Here is a 15,658-nt window from a genome sequence, read left to right on the forward strand (position 1 = left end):
CAGCGGTGTCACTCAATACAGGTCCAGTTTCAAAAACTGTTTCCATCAGTCACTTAGGCACAAAACATGGGTCCAGGTTGAAAAATACCTAAGTCTAACATGGCCATCACTGCTCCATCATAAGGTAAAGTGAGCCACTAGAGGGTGCCAGAATCCACATAAATATGTAATGATGTTCCTGCTTTACTAGCAGCTACAGCAAATATTGGGAAGTGGACTAGATGACACTCTTACAGCATGAAACAGCTTTTAATTGCCTGTTTAAGTAAAGGAATTCCGCACATGAAAATAAGGTCTTGTCTAATGTCAGATTTAGAATAGAATAAAATATACCTTTATTGTCTGCCATAGGTGGAAATCTGTCTTCGGCTCACCAAATATAAAAGACAAGGTTATAAAAAGCAGACAAATACCAAGACAAGCCTGTTAAGTCATTACAAAACACTTAAACACATTAAATCAGCTCATTGTCTTGAGTTGTTGAGTTAAGGATACTGATGGCACTTGGGATGAAGGACTTCTTCAGTACATTTTTAGTTGACAGAGGGACTCTATAACGCCTCCTGGAGCTCAAGAGCTCAAACTGGCTAAAGAGAGGGTGGCAGCTATCTGCCAATATACCCAGTGCTTTCTTCCTTGTCCTTTCTGTAAAGAGTTGGGTCAAGGGCTTTTGTGGCCTGCCAATTATTTTACCTGCCATAGTTACAATCCTAGAGAGTTAAGAGATACTCTCAACCATGGTTCCATACGCTAATTCTAAGATCTGCTGACTAACTCTGAAACCACTGAGTTTTCTAGGAAGATAAAGTTGCTTTGAGCAGCTCTTGAAAATATATTCAGTATTTCCAGAGAAGTTCAGACTGGAGTCAAGAGACGTACCAATGTGTTTCAAATTTTCCAGTTTCAACACGTTGGCCAAAGAGTGAAATCGGCTCTGTCTTCAGATCTTGTTTTGTGCAAATAATTCTTTAGTCTTGGCCACATAAACTTCTAACTTGCTGATGTGACACTGTGTTTGGAGGGCCTTAGCGTGGGCCATGTAGGCTGCTTCATCCGATGGGTCTGTCTGCTGTAAAAGACCAACTAAGGCCATGTCATCAGCAGATTTTAACGATCTAAAATATTTCTCATTGATCATAAATTCATTAGTCCTTGTGGGCAACCTGAGCTCACAATGAGCACGATGTATAAATTTTAAACAGGTGTGGCTGACAAAATGTAGACGGTCTACCGTCTCTAGAAGGTGGTTGAGGGACACGAAACCTCTCGAGCCATGTTTGAACTGATGTAGTTAAGGCTGTGTTTTAGCCACATGCCAAAAAACCAAAACAAAAAAGAAAATAGAAGATGATACCTTTAAAATGAAGCCTTATACATGCACTTCGGCTGTACAGGTCCTTCATTATAAGCTTTTTCATTTGCGTATACATTATGCAAAAAATACAAAAACAGGTGGATGTTAAAAGGTTAGCATCTCTTGGTAGTACTCATAGGCCATCGACGTGTCGGTAACAACTGCTTTATTGCAATTTTTGCATAAATGTGATAAAATACCTTAATTTCCCAGGTATTTGATTCCATTAGCCAAAAATATACAATCAATATCTTATTTTATCAATGAAGTTGCACGAACTTCCATTTCTGTTACAAAGGATTTTTATCCCGAACAGCCACCCTTACCGCACACTGATTACAACCATTAACATTCTCCAGGGTTAAAATGTTTATTGCCAACATACAAAACACACATAGAAAACATACAAAACTCGTCACATAAAAAAATTCAAGTTTTGCCTGGGAAAGCTCTTGGCCTTAATTTGCCCGCGGGCCAGTCCTCGTCTCTTAATACTTCAGTATCTCCTCTGTCTCGGGGAGAAGATGGTGTTGGGGTTGCTGTCTCGTTCCCTCTCCTTCTCCCGCTCCTTCTGGCTGTTCGGCGAGAGGGCCTCCTCCAGCTTCTTTTCGCTCTTAAAGAGATCTCGACCCGTGCGCATGATGTGCTCCTCGATTTTGCGGTGGCGCTTCATGTCTGACAGCACTTTGTCCAGCCGGGCTTCTCTTTTCACGGAGGAGCGGGCTGAAGATCCTGAGAGAGAGGAGGAAACAACGTCAATTGGATTTTCCCAAAACCACATCATTACTTTTACAGTGCTCTCAGAATACAATGAAACCCAACAGTGAAGAGCTAAGCGAAGGTTTTAAAATTCTCAGTGGTGAGTACCTGGTGTTCTGCGTCTGTTCATGAAGGCATTTTTCGGAGTGGCTTGTGTTTGCTCTTCATCAAAGTCAAACTCAGTCGGTGTTGGAGGCCTGGAAAAAAAAAGTCACAAGGCTTAACATCACCTGCACACAAAACCAAACCCTTACAGAAGAAATGATGCGAAAAAACTCGTCTATACCGACCTGCGTTCTCTCTCCTCCCTCTCCCTTTCCTTAGCTGCCTCCTCCTCCTCGTCTCTTTCAGGCGAGGGGGTGCATTCAGGTGTCGGGGGCCTCCTGGGAAGGGGCACAAAGTTCAGTTCCAGCATCTCCCCTTTAGAGAGGAGCTCATAGAGTCTTTTGATCTCAGCAGGAGGGGGCATCCAGTTTTTGGGGTCCTCCATTTCCTCATCGCTGTACGCAAGCTCCCATTCGCCATCCTCCCCTGTGGCCTGCTTTTCCTCTTCACCGTCCACCCCTGTGTCTGCCTGAGGTTCATCCTTGTGTGCTTCTCCCTCTGCTGCATCTGTGTCTCCATCTGAGAAAGCAGCAAAAATGCTTAGAGTCAGTTTAACAAAAGCAGGATTAAAGCACTTCAGTACATTACATGTTGGTCACATTTATATATGTATATACACAGATAAATTATACTGTGATGCTGTACTAGCATGGGCAGGTAATGAGACAATGCGGCCCCTGTGTACAGACATGCAGATGGCTGCACCACCTCTCCCACATACAGTAGGAGCAAGACCCACAGACAGCATCTATTTGATGTTGTTTTGAATCTCTTTGTAGTCATTACGCTTCTTTCTGTGGTTTTGTGTCTCTTTGTAGTCATTTTATGACCTTATAGTCATTTTGAGTCCCTTTGTAGTTGCTTTCCGTCTCTGTATAGTCATTGTGTGGATCTTTGTGGTTGTTTTGCCCCTTTTTGTATTTGCCATGTGTCTTTTTGCATGTGTTCCATCTCTTTCATCATCTGTTGCATCTATTTGTAGCAACTGTGAGTTTCTTTGTTGTTATATGATTCTTTTTCATTTTGAGTGTCTCTGGTCAGTTCGTGTTTCTTCGAGTGAAGGCCAGGGGGGGCCCCTGACACTTTGAGCCCCTGGGCCTGTGCATAGTAAGCCCACTCAGTAATCTATGTGCAGTAGGGCTGGGTATCATTATTCAATACCCTTCAAGGTATTGACCTGAAATAACCCTGTACCAAGTAGTACTGAAACTTCTCTAGCAAAGCGGTAACTGCATTCTATCCTATTTGTACCTGTATCTGAATAAAATGACTGTTTGTATAGTTTAGGTCACGTGTGATTGACCCACTACAGCTGTAGCTACAACCCATACAGTGTATGGCATGGTACAGGTCAGAAGGTGTATTTGACGGAGTCATTTGTACTCATGTTGTCAACAATATGGACTTATCCATGCAAATCAGTTATGAAAATTTTAAACAGTTTCAGTACTCTTTTTTTTGCAGTATCAATACACTGGCACCAGCTGGGCTTTCTCACGCTTACTTACTGTTAGTGTTTATTACTGTGATTCTGCTGTTCTCTGCTACCAACCAAGAAAAGGAAAGTGGTGGCTGTCAAGTTATAGCCTTATTATATTTATCTTTTAATACACAAAAAAACAATTTTAGGTCGTCATTATCAATTGCCCACATACTATGGAAAGTAATATCAAATATCTAGGCTATATTTTTAAAGGTATTGTATTGAAGTTATAAATTCCAGTATCATGACAACACTGCTACACATAAATCATACTGTGACAAGGACGTATTTTTTGTTTCAATACTGGAGGGAGGCTCCATGATTCGATAGTATCATGATACTTCAGTCATGATACAATATTATTGCAATTTTAAACGTGTTGCAATGTGCATAGTACTGAGATAAATATAACATATATTTACCTTTATATTATTACCTTTTTTAAACTGTAAATTATGTCCTAAAGGAAAACTGTCAGCATCTGTGTTATCTAGTTTTTAGTCTGTTCATCAAACTTAAACCATTTTATTTGCAGCAAAATATATGTAGTGGACTGAAAAAGCAACTGACTATTTTATTCCAGTAGGATACCTAAAGTTTAATTTGTATTTGCAATATTAATAATTTATAAAATAAAACATCGATACCTGGCACTGTGTGATGTTACGATATTATGATACGATATTTATGCACCATTTTCTGCCCTTTCTGCATCAATTTATGGTGTATATGTCCTCTGCTACGTTCATGTTTTTATTGGGGGAGACAAATGCACATGCTCTAATACTGAGGGAGATGTGTCTCCTCTTAAAACTCTTACACAACTCTGAATAAAGACTTTTTCCTTCATGGTAAAACTTTTTGTCTACTGTGTGTGCTTTTAAGTTGTGTAGCTGCAGATATTAAATGTCTGTCAGTAATTTGGAGTTACCCTTTTCATCCTTGGTTGCTGTATCCTCCTCTGTGGCAGCTGTCATCTCTGAGTCCTGGTGCTCTGTGCTGTCCTCTTCCTCTTTGACTGCTGCGGGTTTCTCTGTGTCCTTCACACCCAGAGCCTCTATGCCCTCTCTCAGTGTAGTGTCTGTGGCCTCAGCCTGCATCCTTCCTGCTGCTGCTGGTCAACTCTATAGCCACGGATCTGCTAAACACAAGCATGGGTTATGAAAAAGATTATAGTGAAACTGAAAGTAGGTGAGATAAGAGTTCTTTGAGAGAGCTAGCCAAAAGTAGTGTCATGTCTACAACGTTTAACTGCTAACGTTAGCCTAATGAAAGCTGTTAGCTTTGCTGAATGGTAAACAGTAAACAAAGACGCATATTAAACGCATTTTTGTCCCTTTGTAAGTTAACTAGCGAGCTAACGTCAGGCCTAACCGTCAGCTATTTGTAAACAGCAAATTACAGTTAGATAAGATACGTGCCTTAAATTGTCATTACCGAGTGCCCGGCTTGTCGAGGATCACTGTCGTAGTTAAACGTTATGTCAAATTATCTTCCCCGGCGAATATAATCACCGAAACTCTCCATGAGACTCGCTAGAGATAATACACGATAATACAGAGACGTAAACATAGCGCCATTTTGGATCAGAGTGCTGTGTGACGATGTACTCGGTTCTGTTACTCTGCGCATGTCCGCTGATAACACGTCATGTGGATAAACCGTCGACAGCGCGAGCGGCCGGCAGCAGCTGATCTGTTTGTAGTAGAGATCTACTTTGCATGACTACCTGTGCAGCGCGCAAACGCACACAGGGCTGAATTCATGTCGGCCGAAATTTTAATAAACGTCTTTAACTTCACTTTTAACGACGATTTCTTATTTTTAAAATGTCTATATACATGTTTATACAGGTAAAGGTTGAATGTTATATTCGATGTACGAGTAAATCTTTTGAATAAGGGCGCTAGACGTCATATAGGCGCCAATGTTTGAGCGAGTTCTCATTGGCTGTGGCTGGATGCAGCTGGGGGCAGACAAATACGCACAACAGATTATGGTTGTGTAGTATACAACTATATGTACATACTATACTATAGTATACGGAGCAGCAGCAAAAACATCACTACTAAAAGTGGAAAGGACAATAATATGGTCTCTCCCTGATATATATCTAGTGGTTAACAAATTTAAAGAGATTTCCTGTAAGCTCATACATTACCCTGTCAAGTCATTTTCAGGTTCAAGAAGGTCATTGACACCATATGCACATTTTGTAACATGCACCCAGAGACTGTCTCCCATTTGTTCTGGACTTGCAAACACACTCTGAGTCTGTGGCGAGGTATCTGTCACTTTATATTAGACTAAATCTATGATGCTTTTGTACTTTGAAGTTTTATATCCATAAATATAAAGTGTTAAAAAGTAAAGCCTCTTTCTGTACTTTTAAAAGGGAAGCAGAATCCTACATCAGGACTTGTGCTCCAAGTTTAAGATTCTATTAGAGTGGTAATTTATCTTGTGGTATAATTTTATTGCATATCTTTTATTTATCTGTGTCACAATTTGTTTGTAACCCCTGGCATTGTTTGTCTGTTTCTTTATTGTTCCTTAATCTCTATAAAGAATAAAGAATAAATAAAGAATATTTAAAAAAAAAAAAAAAAAAGTGGAGAGACTACAGTTAGGGCATTACAGTTATGTATAGGAGCTATTAAGTCAACCCCTATCATTGCAGCACTAATAGAAGCAGTAGAGACACCACTGGAGTTGAAAGGAAGTGGGGAGGAAAACCTAGCTAAGAGTCACTGCAGGAGTGTTGGAAAGACTATGTTCTAGGGGTGTTGGTTTGGATGGACAATAGAAGGAAGAATGAGGACATATAGAACTGAGGCATCAGAGTTCACCAGATCCACCCCGGTTAGTAGCACCTTTGTGCCTTTTCCCAGGAGTAAAGACAGACAAGAGTATTTAGGAAAAGTCAAGCGAATGGCAAATGAGTGAAGTAGGAGTTAAAACAAGTGTATGATCAAGGAATAATTATTGCAATTATCTTAAAACCTACACGGATGGCTCAAAGAATAAACAGGAGTGTGTGGGAGACAGTGTGTATATCCCCAGGTTCAAAATGTCTGCTTCCAAAAGACTGTCTGACCACTTATCTGTGTATACAACAGAACTATTGGCAGCCATTATTGCTTTACATTGGGTTGAAGACGTCAGGCCTGATAGGATGGTGGTGTGCACAGACTCATCAGCTGTTTTGGAAAGCATACAGTCCCAACAACTGTCAGAGAAGATTTAATACATATCTAATTGCATTGCACTATGTATGAGATGGAGAGGGAAAGGTTGAGTGAAATAGTTCTGGAGGCGGGGCAAGAGTGGTATTTGATGGAAAGAGAGGAGGAGGAGGTAAGGGTCACCAGGAGGGCACTTTTTTACTTTCTAAAACGACAGAAGAATGTAGGAAATCAGGTAAATTGATATCATGTTATACACTCTTGTGCAGTGGGTGGCGGTGTGCAGGCAAAGCTCCTTGCGATCCACCAATAATGGAGAAGAGAAGAAGAAGGCGAGTTCTGATTGGTTCATGGTGGTTTCCGGTTACAGCGCTCCTCATTTGAAAAGGGTTCGGTTAGATGTTGAGGGGGGTCCACCGCCATTGTTAAAAGACGGCGTCCGCAATGTTGCCAAAAGTAACATTTGAAAAGTAAAAATTTTGAACAAGGAGTCACAAGGAAAGTGATACCGGTGAGTACTAATGAAACATTAGTGACAGCTCGGTAAAACGGTAACGGACCTTCGCCAGGCGAATAAAGTTCGTTTGAGAAGCAAGACGAAACCAAACGTTAGCTAACGTTAGCTTGTTGTTAGCCGACTGAAGCTACTGCTAATAAAGTTAAACATAACTTATCATTGTAGCGATTTGTTTGCGGGAACTCTCAGTTTATTTGAAATCTATCGGTTAACCACATTTTCAATAATCTTTAGATGCTTTTGTAAACAGTTAAAACAACAGTTCTGCTTGGCTAACTTGGTTTTTATCGTTATCCAGGCCTTTTGTTTTGAGGACTTCAAACATGGCGCAGCGTGTGGCGGTACAAGATGGAGCAAGCAAGAAGACAGCTAGAGTTCGGGTAGCGGTTCGTTTGCGGCCCTACATGGGCAAGCTCGATGAGAAAAGCGAGGGCCCGTGTGTCAGAGGCCTGGACGCACAGAATCTGGAAATAATCAACTGGAGAAATGCTACAGAAACTGTCAAATACAAGTAGGTGTTCCTGGTATCTTAGCATCTAACTGGCCTCACTCCTGAATTATCTTCTCGTTAATTTCTGTAATTATTGTCCAACAGCTTTGACGTTTTTCATGGTGAGCAAACGACGCAACAAGACGTTTTCCTCTCATCAGTGAAGCCCATTCTGCCACACATACTGAATGGACAAAATGCCAGTGTCTTTGCTTATGGACCAACAGGAGCTGGTATGTTACCCCAATATTTATTTTGTTAAGATATACTTTACTTTGTTGCTTATTAAAGATGGTTGTAAAGGCACATCCAGTCTCCAATTTTTCCTAAACATTTCCTTTAATGACTTTTCGGTATATCAGTGGGATTTTAAATAGGCATAGTATTATTGTATTTATTATATAATGACATCACTAGTATTCCCATAAACATGTTTTGATTAGAGCACTAATGTTTTTGTTGAGACAGTTTGCTCTTGAAGTTCACTTCCTTAGTGAACTGCTCTATTTCCAAAATGCATGTTTTTTTATGTGTGCAACTCACTGTGTTTTTTCCCTAGGTAAAACCCACACCATGATGGGCAGCTCAGATGAGCCAGGCGTGATCCCCCGCGCTGTTCGTGCCATTTTCAATATGGTCAAAGCTAAGGATGAGGCTGAAGGATGGGACTACAGTATTGGCATGTCTTATTTGGAAATATACAATGAAAAGGTATGGATTGTTGGCAGTATCGTGCGAGTTGGTAGTTTTATGCCTTCTGTTAACGGATAAGAAAGTGAAATAGTGTTATGTTTTAAAGGAGTGAGTCGAGGTTGTTACCAATTGTTCATAATCTGAGTTTTTGAGTTTGTAATTCTGGGCCACACGGTGGTGCAGTGGTTATAGGTTATCTTACTGTTTTTTTCCCCTCCCCATGTCAGTGTGGGTGTTTCCATGTCAGGGTACTTTAGCTTCCTACCACAGTCCAAAGGCCTGCAGGTTCAGATTAAGGTTAATTGGTGATTCTAAAGCCCCTTGTGTGCTTTAAATGTTACTAAGGTGTCAGAATGCATAAAAAAGCATCATAATAGAGCTGGTTTATGAAAACAAATGCCAGGAGAGGATCCAAGAGAGGTATGGGCTAAGCCTAGAAACACCCCTGCCTAAAGCACACGTTGAAAGGGTGAAAAACAGGCAATTCATTTATTAAATATACTGATAAATATTCATGGTGTTTGCTCATTAACTGCCCTTTGGCCTCCTGTCATTATGCAAGAGTGGCAGTAGAGTATCCCTGGTGTACCATGTGAACAAAGTACCAGTAGAGCAATTCTGTCAACAGCTCATGTCTGGCATTTATGATACTTAGAAAGAAAAGACTGTCATGCTGCAGTGTTAACATAGTAACATACTGTATACATGTTCAGTTTAAAAGTGGCCATTTCCTGGTACATTGTTAGGAAATGGGTAGGCTACAGTGTTTGTATATTGCAGTTGGAAATAAAATGCTACTTGCACCTGATTTTTTTTTTTTTTTTTTTTTTTTTTTTAAAGTGTTGGTGGGAAAGAACTTGTTTGAATAATAAAAATAAACACAGATTAATTCTCCTTTTTATCTTTTAAAATAAGAGCCAAACTCTACTCGTAATCATGTAAATTCCATAAACGTGTCTCCACCTAACCGTCCCCTTTTCATTTGTATAGCTAATGCAGCCTATTGAAAGAACCTTGGGTACACAGAGTTCCTCAACTTGTCATGCACTCACGTACCTGAAACCATATCCCTCTGTTCTAGGAAACAGCTCTCACTCTCTTCAAGTTAATTCAAACCTTTCTCCTAACTGTGCTCCCCTGCTAATTATCTGCTAGTAAAAGTTTCTTTGGGTTTTGTTAAACCGTCTGGTTATTTTATATTTGACAGTGCACGATCTGTCTTTCTTTCTCAGGTGCTAGATCTTCTATCACCAGGCTCCCAGGATTTGCCAATCAGAGAGGACAAGGACAAGAACATCCTCATCCCTGGCCTCACTCACACAACCATCACATCCTTCTCAGATTTTGACAAACAGTTTGTCCCTGCCAGCCTCAATCGTACCACAGCTTCTACCAAACTCAACCAGCGCTCTAGCCGCAGCCATGCTATCCTCCTCATCAAGGTTTGATATGTAGTCTGAGAGTTACTGTTTTCTACATTGAGTCTGTGCATGGGTGTCCACTGGGTGGTCAAACAGCATCTTAAACAGGTCGTGGCCTCTGAGCAGTAGGTCAGGATTTGGTAGCTGGTGCTAAGATCAATTCTCTCTCGCAACACTCCCACTAGCTGCCTCTGGGCTTTCTGGGACTTTACTGGGAGAGAAATAAACTGGTGTTTTGTGTCCTTTCACTAACTTTGTCATTTTCTGCATTCTTGCTTCCTATTTTGTATCGCTGGATATGTGTGTGTCATATCTATCAAAAAATGTAAGCCTCTTTAACTGCCTTATTTTTGCCTCATTTAACCTTTCCTTACATCTGACCTCTGTCATTTTTCCTTCTCAAATCTTAATCTTTTCAATGATCCAGGTTGTACGGACTCAGCGCGTCCTCCCCCACAGACAGCAAACGGGAAAGCTGTACCTGATAGACCTGGCCGGGTCCGAGGACAACCGTCGCACCGGCAACCAGGGCATCCGCCTGAAAGAGAGCGGCGCCATCAACCTGTCTCTGTTTACTCTCAGCAAGGTCGTGGACTCCCTTAACTCTGGCACTGCCGTCCGTGTGCCATACAGAGACAGTAAACTGACACGGCTGCTACAGGACTCTCTGGGCGGCTCAGCACACTCTGTCATGATCACCAACATTGCACCAGAGTACAAGTACTATTTTGATACGTTCAGTGCACTCAACTTTGCCTCCAAATCCAAGCTCATCGTGAACAAGCCCTTCACCTGTGAAACTGTGGCTGTGCCTGCGCTTCCAGGTAAGAAATACGCTCAATTTTTATTCAGGTGGCTTGTCAGTAGGGTGAAACGATTTGGAAAACCCTGATACTGCAAAAATAAATAAATTCTTGGTGTTGTCGTTGTTGTTTGTGATGTATATGTCAATTTAAAAAAAAAAAAAAAAATGAGTTAAGGAATTCAAAGCAGAACACATACAGCACCAGTATTAAGCACAGGTGTAACCAAAAAACTAACAAATGAGACTTTTCAGGCCGACAAGGAATAGATGTGAACATTTTTCCCCCCAGCGTGACCTGAATGATGAGCCAATTCAGGCCATGACTCATATTGCGTCTTCTGCAGTGTCAATATTGTATGAACTTTCGTTGCGATGGTGATTTTTATGAGATTGTCTAGGCCTTCTTGTAAGCGTAGAAAGTCATGTTATTAGGAAGCTCTGACAGACTGATCTAAGGCCAATAGGGGGCATCTGTGTCACATCCCAGAGGATGATGACTCGGAGTAAACAGCCAGCTGTCTCACAGCACGATGGGTGTCATTTGAAGAAATGTTTCGAACACCACTCGAGTTTGTTCTTTTAATGCATTTCCCTTACATTTAAGCATAGTCTTAAATAACGCTCTTCTCCCTTTGGCTTTAGTTCTGGCACTGCAATGCAGTCTTGACTGATGCTGTGCCATCTTCATCTGTATTGCTTTACACTCCAGAGAACCCCACAAACAGTGTTGCTCGAGTGCACTGAATACTAAACCGTTAATTTCCCTTCTGCCTTCATCTCCAGTGAAGCGGGCCAGAGAGGACCACGAGGCAGGCGGGTCTGGCACCGAGCCACAGAAGAAGAGGCAGAAAGACGAGAGGAAAAGTGAACAGGAGGGCTCCTCACCGTCTTCACATTTTAACAGGTTAAAAGATCACACACAGACTTATTTGGCTAATCAGACGTAGGAACTGTGATGTTTGACTGTAGAGAAAACACATCTGCCCAGAGCGACTACATCAGATTAATTCTGCACAACGGCAGCTCAAACAAGCCACAGCCTCGAATCAGTGGGCCAAGATTTTATAGTGTGTGCTAAAAGCAACTCTCTCTGCAGTGCTCCCATTGGCTGCAGCTGCTCTGTCTACTGGGAACTCTTTAGCAGAGATACAAGCACTGCTTTCTTGCCATCTCTTATCAGATGTATAAATCTGTCTGTGCGATGAAGCTCTTCAGCTTGTATTTGTCGGCCTTTTGACTTTTGAGTACACTTCAAAGCCCCTGAACAAACGCACCCCCCCCCCCCCCCCCCCCCCCCCCCCCCCCCCCCCCCCCCCCACTGTCTACCGGCTTTCCCTCTTTCTTGATTTGTTTGTGTGTGCGTCTCTCTTTCAGTCTGTCACAGCCGTCAGTGATGGACAGGCTAGTAGCTCTGGAGAAGCTGATGATGAAGCGCCAGGACAAAGATGGACTGAGCGTGCTGAAAGATGTGGCACAGGAGATCCAGGTGAAAACACGCCTACATCAGAACTTGAGTTTATAGTATCATTATTGTATGCACCATATATGACACCCTACTATAAATATGGGACATTTGTCATGACTTTGTAAACGCAGCATAAGTAAAAAAGTAAACCTCTTTATGCATATGTTGGTGTGTTCTTTATACTGTGACAGTTTCCCTAAATTTAAATGTACAAATCGCAATAAATCACCATGCTTATAGTATCGCCATATAATGAATCTTGCCCCCATATCATATCACCAGATTGTTGCCAATACACAGGCCTATCATCCACCTGGGTGTCATGTAACCCTCTATAATATAGCTTCTGATTTATATACGCACCTGTTCCAGCCTCTGTCTCTTCTATCCATGTGTGATTTACCAGACGCTGATGCTGTCAGATCTTGACTCTGATCGATCAGCTCTTCATCGCAGATATTTGATAGCCACCCTCTGTTTTTTGCAGGTGCTCAAAGATAGGCAGAGGGAGTTTGAGAACAAAGCTATGCTATTCAGTCGGTTGGCTGGAGAAAAGTCCAGTGCCAAACAGGACGCTGCCTTCAAGAACACCACAGCACCTCTGCAAAGACGACAGGCAACTGCAACAAAAGTGAATAAACAGCAGGCTGTAGTCCAGCCCCTACAAGGTCAGTTAGAAACAGGTGGAACTTGATAAATGTTTTGCCTTTTCACATTTAAATTCAAGTTGCAAGTGCAAAGACTCACTATATTAACACTAAAGATATGTCAGATAAGACCATCTTTCAGTCGCCCTTGAAAGAGGATGTGCTATATAAAAAAAGCGACCCTGGGAAAACTTTTGTCCTGTTCACGTTTCCCTAAAGAGTAGTCACTCACTAATTCCATCATGTTGAATCACTGGAGGTATCGCTGAGCTGCAATGTAATACAAGAGCTCAGTCTACCATATAGGAGCCAGAAAATGTATCCAATGACGATGAGGAGGAATTATTTTTAAACCCCTCAGCAGCTTGGGGATTGAGACGGATACCTTGGTACCTGTCTCACGCTTTTGGCTTGGAAACGGCACAAGAGCCCAAACAAGATATGAAATTCTACCTGTTTCAAAGCAAAATTTTCCCCTCAGTAAGAATATTTTTTCTTTGTTGACAGATTGGACTCTAACAGAGAAATATTATGACAGGGTTACGAGGTTGTTTGATTTCTAATGTATAGTATTAAGTGATTTAACATTAATTTATGTGTTTTCCTCCCCATCAGTGTCGCAGCTCCATCCTCTTCAGCAGCTTGCAGTCATCAAGAAACAGTCCGTCTGCGTCAAGAAGAAAGAGAGGAAGCTTTCAGATCAGGTTGAGGTCAGCATCCAAGCCTCCGCTCTGCTGCGCTTAGCTTGACACATCTGCAGAATTGCTAGCGTCAGATACAAGCTGACGTAGTGCATTAGGTTCAATTTGTGGTTCGTCTCGACAGACACTGCAAGATCTCAGATTTATTAGGTCAATATTAACCTCCTGTCCAGACCAATGTGGATGAATAAATCTTGACAGTTAAAGATAAAGATGTCCTTGTACATTTTCTATACCTGTGTAAAAATGCCAAATGTAAATGTGTCCAGTAAATAACATGAAACTGAAATTATCCGTTCTGTCTCAGCCTCCTGATGGTAAAGAGAACGTAATAGAGAACTGCTGGGAGTCCCAACTCGACACATCCATGCTCGAGAACTCCACACAGAAAATTCTGCATGTTCTCAATAACGGCTCCCTCAAAGAGCTCAAAGGTCTGCAGCAGATTGGTGACAAGAAAGCAAAGCTCATCCTGGGCTGGAGGGAAATACATGGACATTTCACAAGGGTCAGTAGAGAAAATGTCGAGCTCACATCGTGCTTTACGTGTAACCCACCTCACAACAATAATTTGTCCTTAAAGTTTTTCTTACTGAAGTTTTTAATTTTCTTGTGGAGACCTGACAAATGGTTTGCTTTTGCAGTTGGAAGATCTGCTAAAAGTCGAGGGAATGACGGAAAAGAGATTTTCCTCCTTCAAGAAGGTAAGTCAGGTCGTCAGTGGAGGATTTCTCGATTCAAATAGTTCGACAACAATTGGATGGATTGCCATGAAAATTTGATATTTGTTTAGTTTTTACTGAATATTTTCAGGCAAACTGTCAGGTTGACATGTTCAAATATATCACTTATTTTGTTGCCATTCTGTTTTCTTAAATTATGGTTTTTTTTTTTACTAATTTGTCACATTGTCAAGAATATCATTATTGCAAAAATACCCTGAAATGTTATTATTTTATTTAATTATTTTGTGTTTTTAATTTATTCTTGCACTAACCTGTTGGCAAAATGTAGATAAACCTTACTCACTCTAATAACTATATTACTACATAAAACCTACTTCTGTATGGGACCACATATATTTAGATTTACTTACTTGAATAAGAAAAAGAGGCCATCTCCAAATTTCTGTCTTATTTTCTGTTTTAAATGACCCCAAAGGCCATAAAAGGTAAAATGTAAGTGTCTGATACCTGCAGACACCCTGTAATGTTATATGCTTAGCAGAAAATGTTGACATGCTAAGATGGTCACTGCTAAACATCAGGATGTTGGCATTTAGCTGAACGCTGCAAACGTGGCCGTAGACCAGGGTGTCAGACTCAGCCCAGTTTGATCGCAGGTGGACCAGACCAGTAAAACCATTGAATAAAGTCCTACAAATAACAAACCCTTCCAAATTTTCCCTTTTTTTTCATTTTAAAGAAGCAAATTTTAAAAACTCCCATCCATTTGCAAGTCAGGTGACATAGAGCCTGTGATGTCTTCACAGGAATAAATGCAGTTTCAACAATATTCCTCAGGTTTTCCACGTTCAGTTGACTTCTCACTGTCATCACATGCATTTTTCGTTACATTTCCACTCCTGTGTAGTAATCCTAACATCAAAACTTGAAAACCTGAAACTGGCCACCTCTTCGCCATTACAAGTGTATCACTATTAGGTGTGCAAGGTCATCCAGTGGGCCAGATTGGACCCTTTGGTGGGCAGATTCTGGCCCCCGGGCCACACCCTGCTGTAGCCTTCATACTTTTAAATTGTAGATGGGGAGGGCAGTAGCTTTTAGAGATGATGTTTTCTCAGTGCTAATATTAATTTCTCACTTTTTTTTCCAGGCAAACATCCTGAGTTCCATGGGAAAGTGATTTTTATTTTTATTTTTTACCTACCCTTATCTAATGTATATGATTTCTATCTCTAAAGCTTTTAATGTCTTTTATGCGGTTTTATGATGTTTTTGTAGTAACCATTGTGTTCCAGCTGATGGCGCACTACTGCTTTTAAATAAATGCCTCACGTGTCATTTAAATGT

At 41.1% G+C, this 15,658-nt stretch overlaps 2 protein-coding genes across 6 annotated transcripts; one reads left to right on the forward strand and one right to left on the reverse strand.

The window, feature by feature from the left end:
* Nucleotides 1–1,711: 1,711 nt before the first annotated feature.
* On the reverse strand, nt 1,712–5,306 carry pagr1 (PAXIP1 associated glutamate-rich protein 1). Of its 4 annotated transcripts, none has more exons than XM_033610865.2 (5): nt 5,123–5,306; nt 4,633–4,842; nt 2,404–2,737; nt 2,222–2,310; nt 1,712–2,086 (listed from the first exon to the last, which is right to left on the reverse strand). In XM_033610865.2, exons 2-5 carry the CDS (start codon nt 4,799–4,801, stop codon nt 1,851–1,853), a joined length of 828 nt encoding a protein of 275 aa, XP_033466756.1. In that variant the 5' UTR covers nt 4,802–4,842; nt 5,123–5,306; the 3' UTR covers nt 1,712–1,850. The 4 variants fall into 4 exon arrangements, with proteins under 4 accessions (XP_033466756.1, XP_033466757.1, XP_033466758.1 ...); XM_033610866.2 differs by having other exon boundaries at nt 4,633–4,839; nt 5,139–5,305; XM_033610867.2 differs by having other exon boundaries at nt 5,139–5,305.
* Nucleotides 5,307–7,261: 1,955 nt separating this feature from the next.
* Nucleotides 7,262–15,655, forward strand: kif22 (kinesin family member 22). Of its 2 annotated transcripts, none has more exons than XM_033610652.2 (13): nt 7,262–7,397; nt 7,702–7,914; nt 7,999–8,126; nt 8,453–8,604; nt 9,819–10,028; nt 10,435–10,831; nt 11,596–11,716; nt 12,187–12,298; nt 12,765–12,945; nt 13,540–13,634; nt 13,933–14,133; nt 14,270–14,329; nt 15,462–15,655. In XM_033610652.2, the coding sequence occupies exons 2-13, from the start codon at nt 7,727–7,729 to the stop codon at nt 15,489–15,491; spliced, it is 1,875 nt and encodes a 624-aa protein (XP_033466543.1). In that variant the 5' UTR covers nt 7,262–7,397; nt 7,702–7,726; the 3' UTR covers nt 15,492–15,655. The 2 variants fall into 2 exon arrangements, with proteins under 2 accessions (XP_033466543.1, XP_078019219.1); XM_078163093.1 differs by having other exon boundaries at nt 7,357–7,455.
* The last annotated feature ends 3 nt before the right edge of the window (nt 15,656–15,658 follow it).

Source organism: Epinephelus lanceolatus, chromosome 21 (assembly GCF_041903045.1).
Source record: "Epinephelus lanceolatus isolate andai-2023 chromosome 21, ASM4190304v1, whole genome shotgun sequence".
In the NCBI taxonomy this organism is placed as follows: Eukaryota; Metazoa; Chordata; class Actinopteri; order Perciformes; family Serranidae; genus Epinephelus; species Epinephelus lanceolatus.

What these genes read in the sequence shown, in the direction of transcription:
- kif22 (XM_033610652.2), top strand. Translation starts at nt 7,727, where the DNA reads ATGGCGCAGCGTGTGGCGGTACAAGATGGAGCAAGCAAGAAGACAGCT. An exon ending in ATGCTATCCTCCTCATCAAG is followed by an intron (nt 10,029 to 10,434) that starts GTTTGATATGTA and finishes TCAATGATCCAG; the next exon opens with GTTGTACGGACTCAGCGCGT. An exon ending in AGCTTTCAGATCAGGTTGAG is followed by an intron (nt 13,635 to 13,932) that starts GTCAGCATCCAA and finishes GTTCTGTCTCAG; the next exon opens with CCTCCTGATGGTAAAGAGAA.
- pagr1 (XM_033610865.2), bottom strand. Translation starts at nt 4,801, where the DNA reads ATGCAGGCTGAGGCCACAGACACTACACTGAGAGAGGGCATAGAGGCT. An exon ending in AGCAACCAAGGATGAAAAGG is followed by an intron (nt 2,738 to 4,632) that starts GTAACTCCAAAT and finishes CTGCTTTCTCAG; the next exon opens with ATGGAGACACAGATGCAGCA. An exon ending in GAACAGACGCAGAACACCAG is followed by an intron (nt 2,087 to 2,221) that starts GTACTCACCACT and finishes CCTCTCTCTCAG; the next exon opens with GATCTTCAGCCCGCTCCTCC.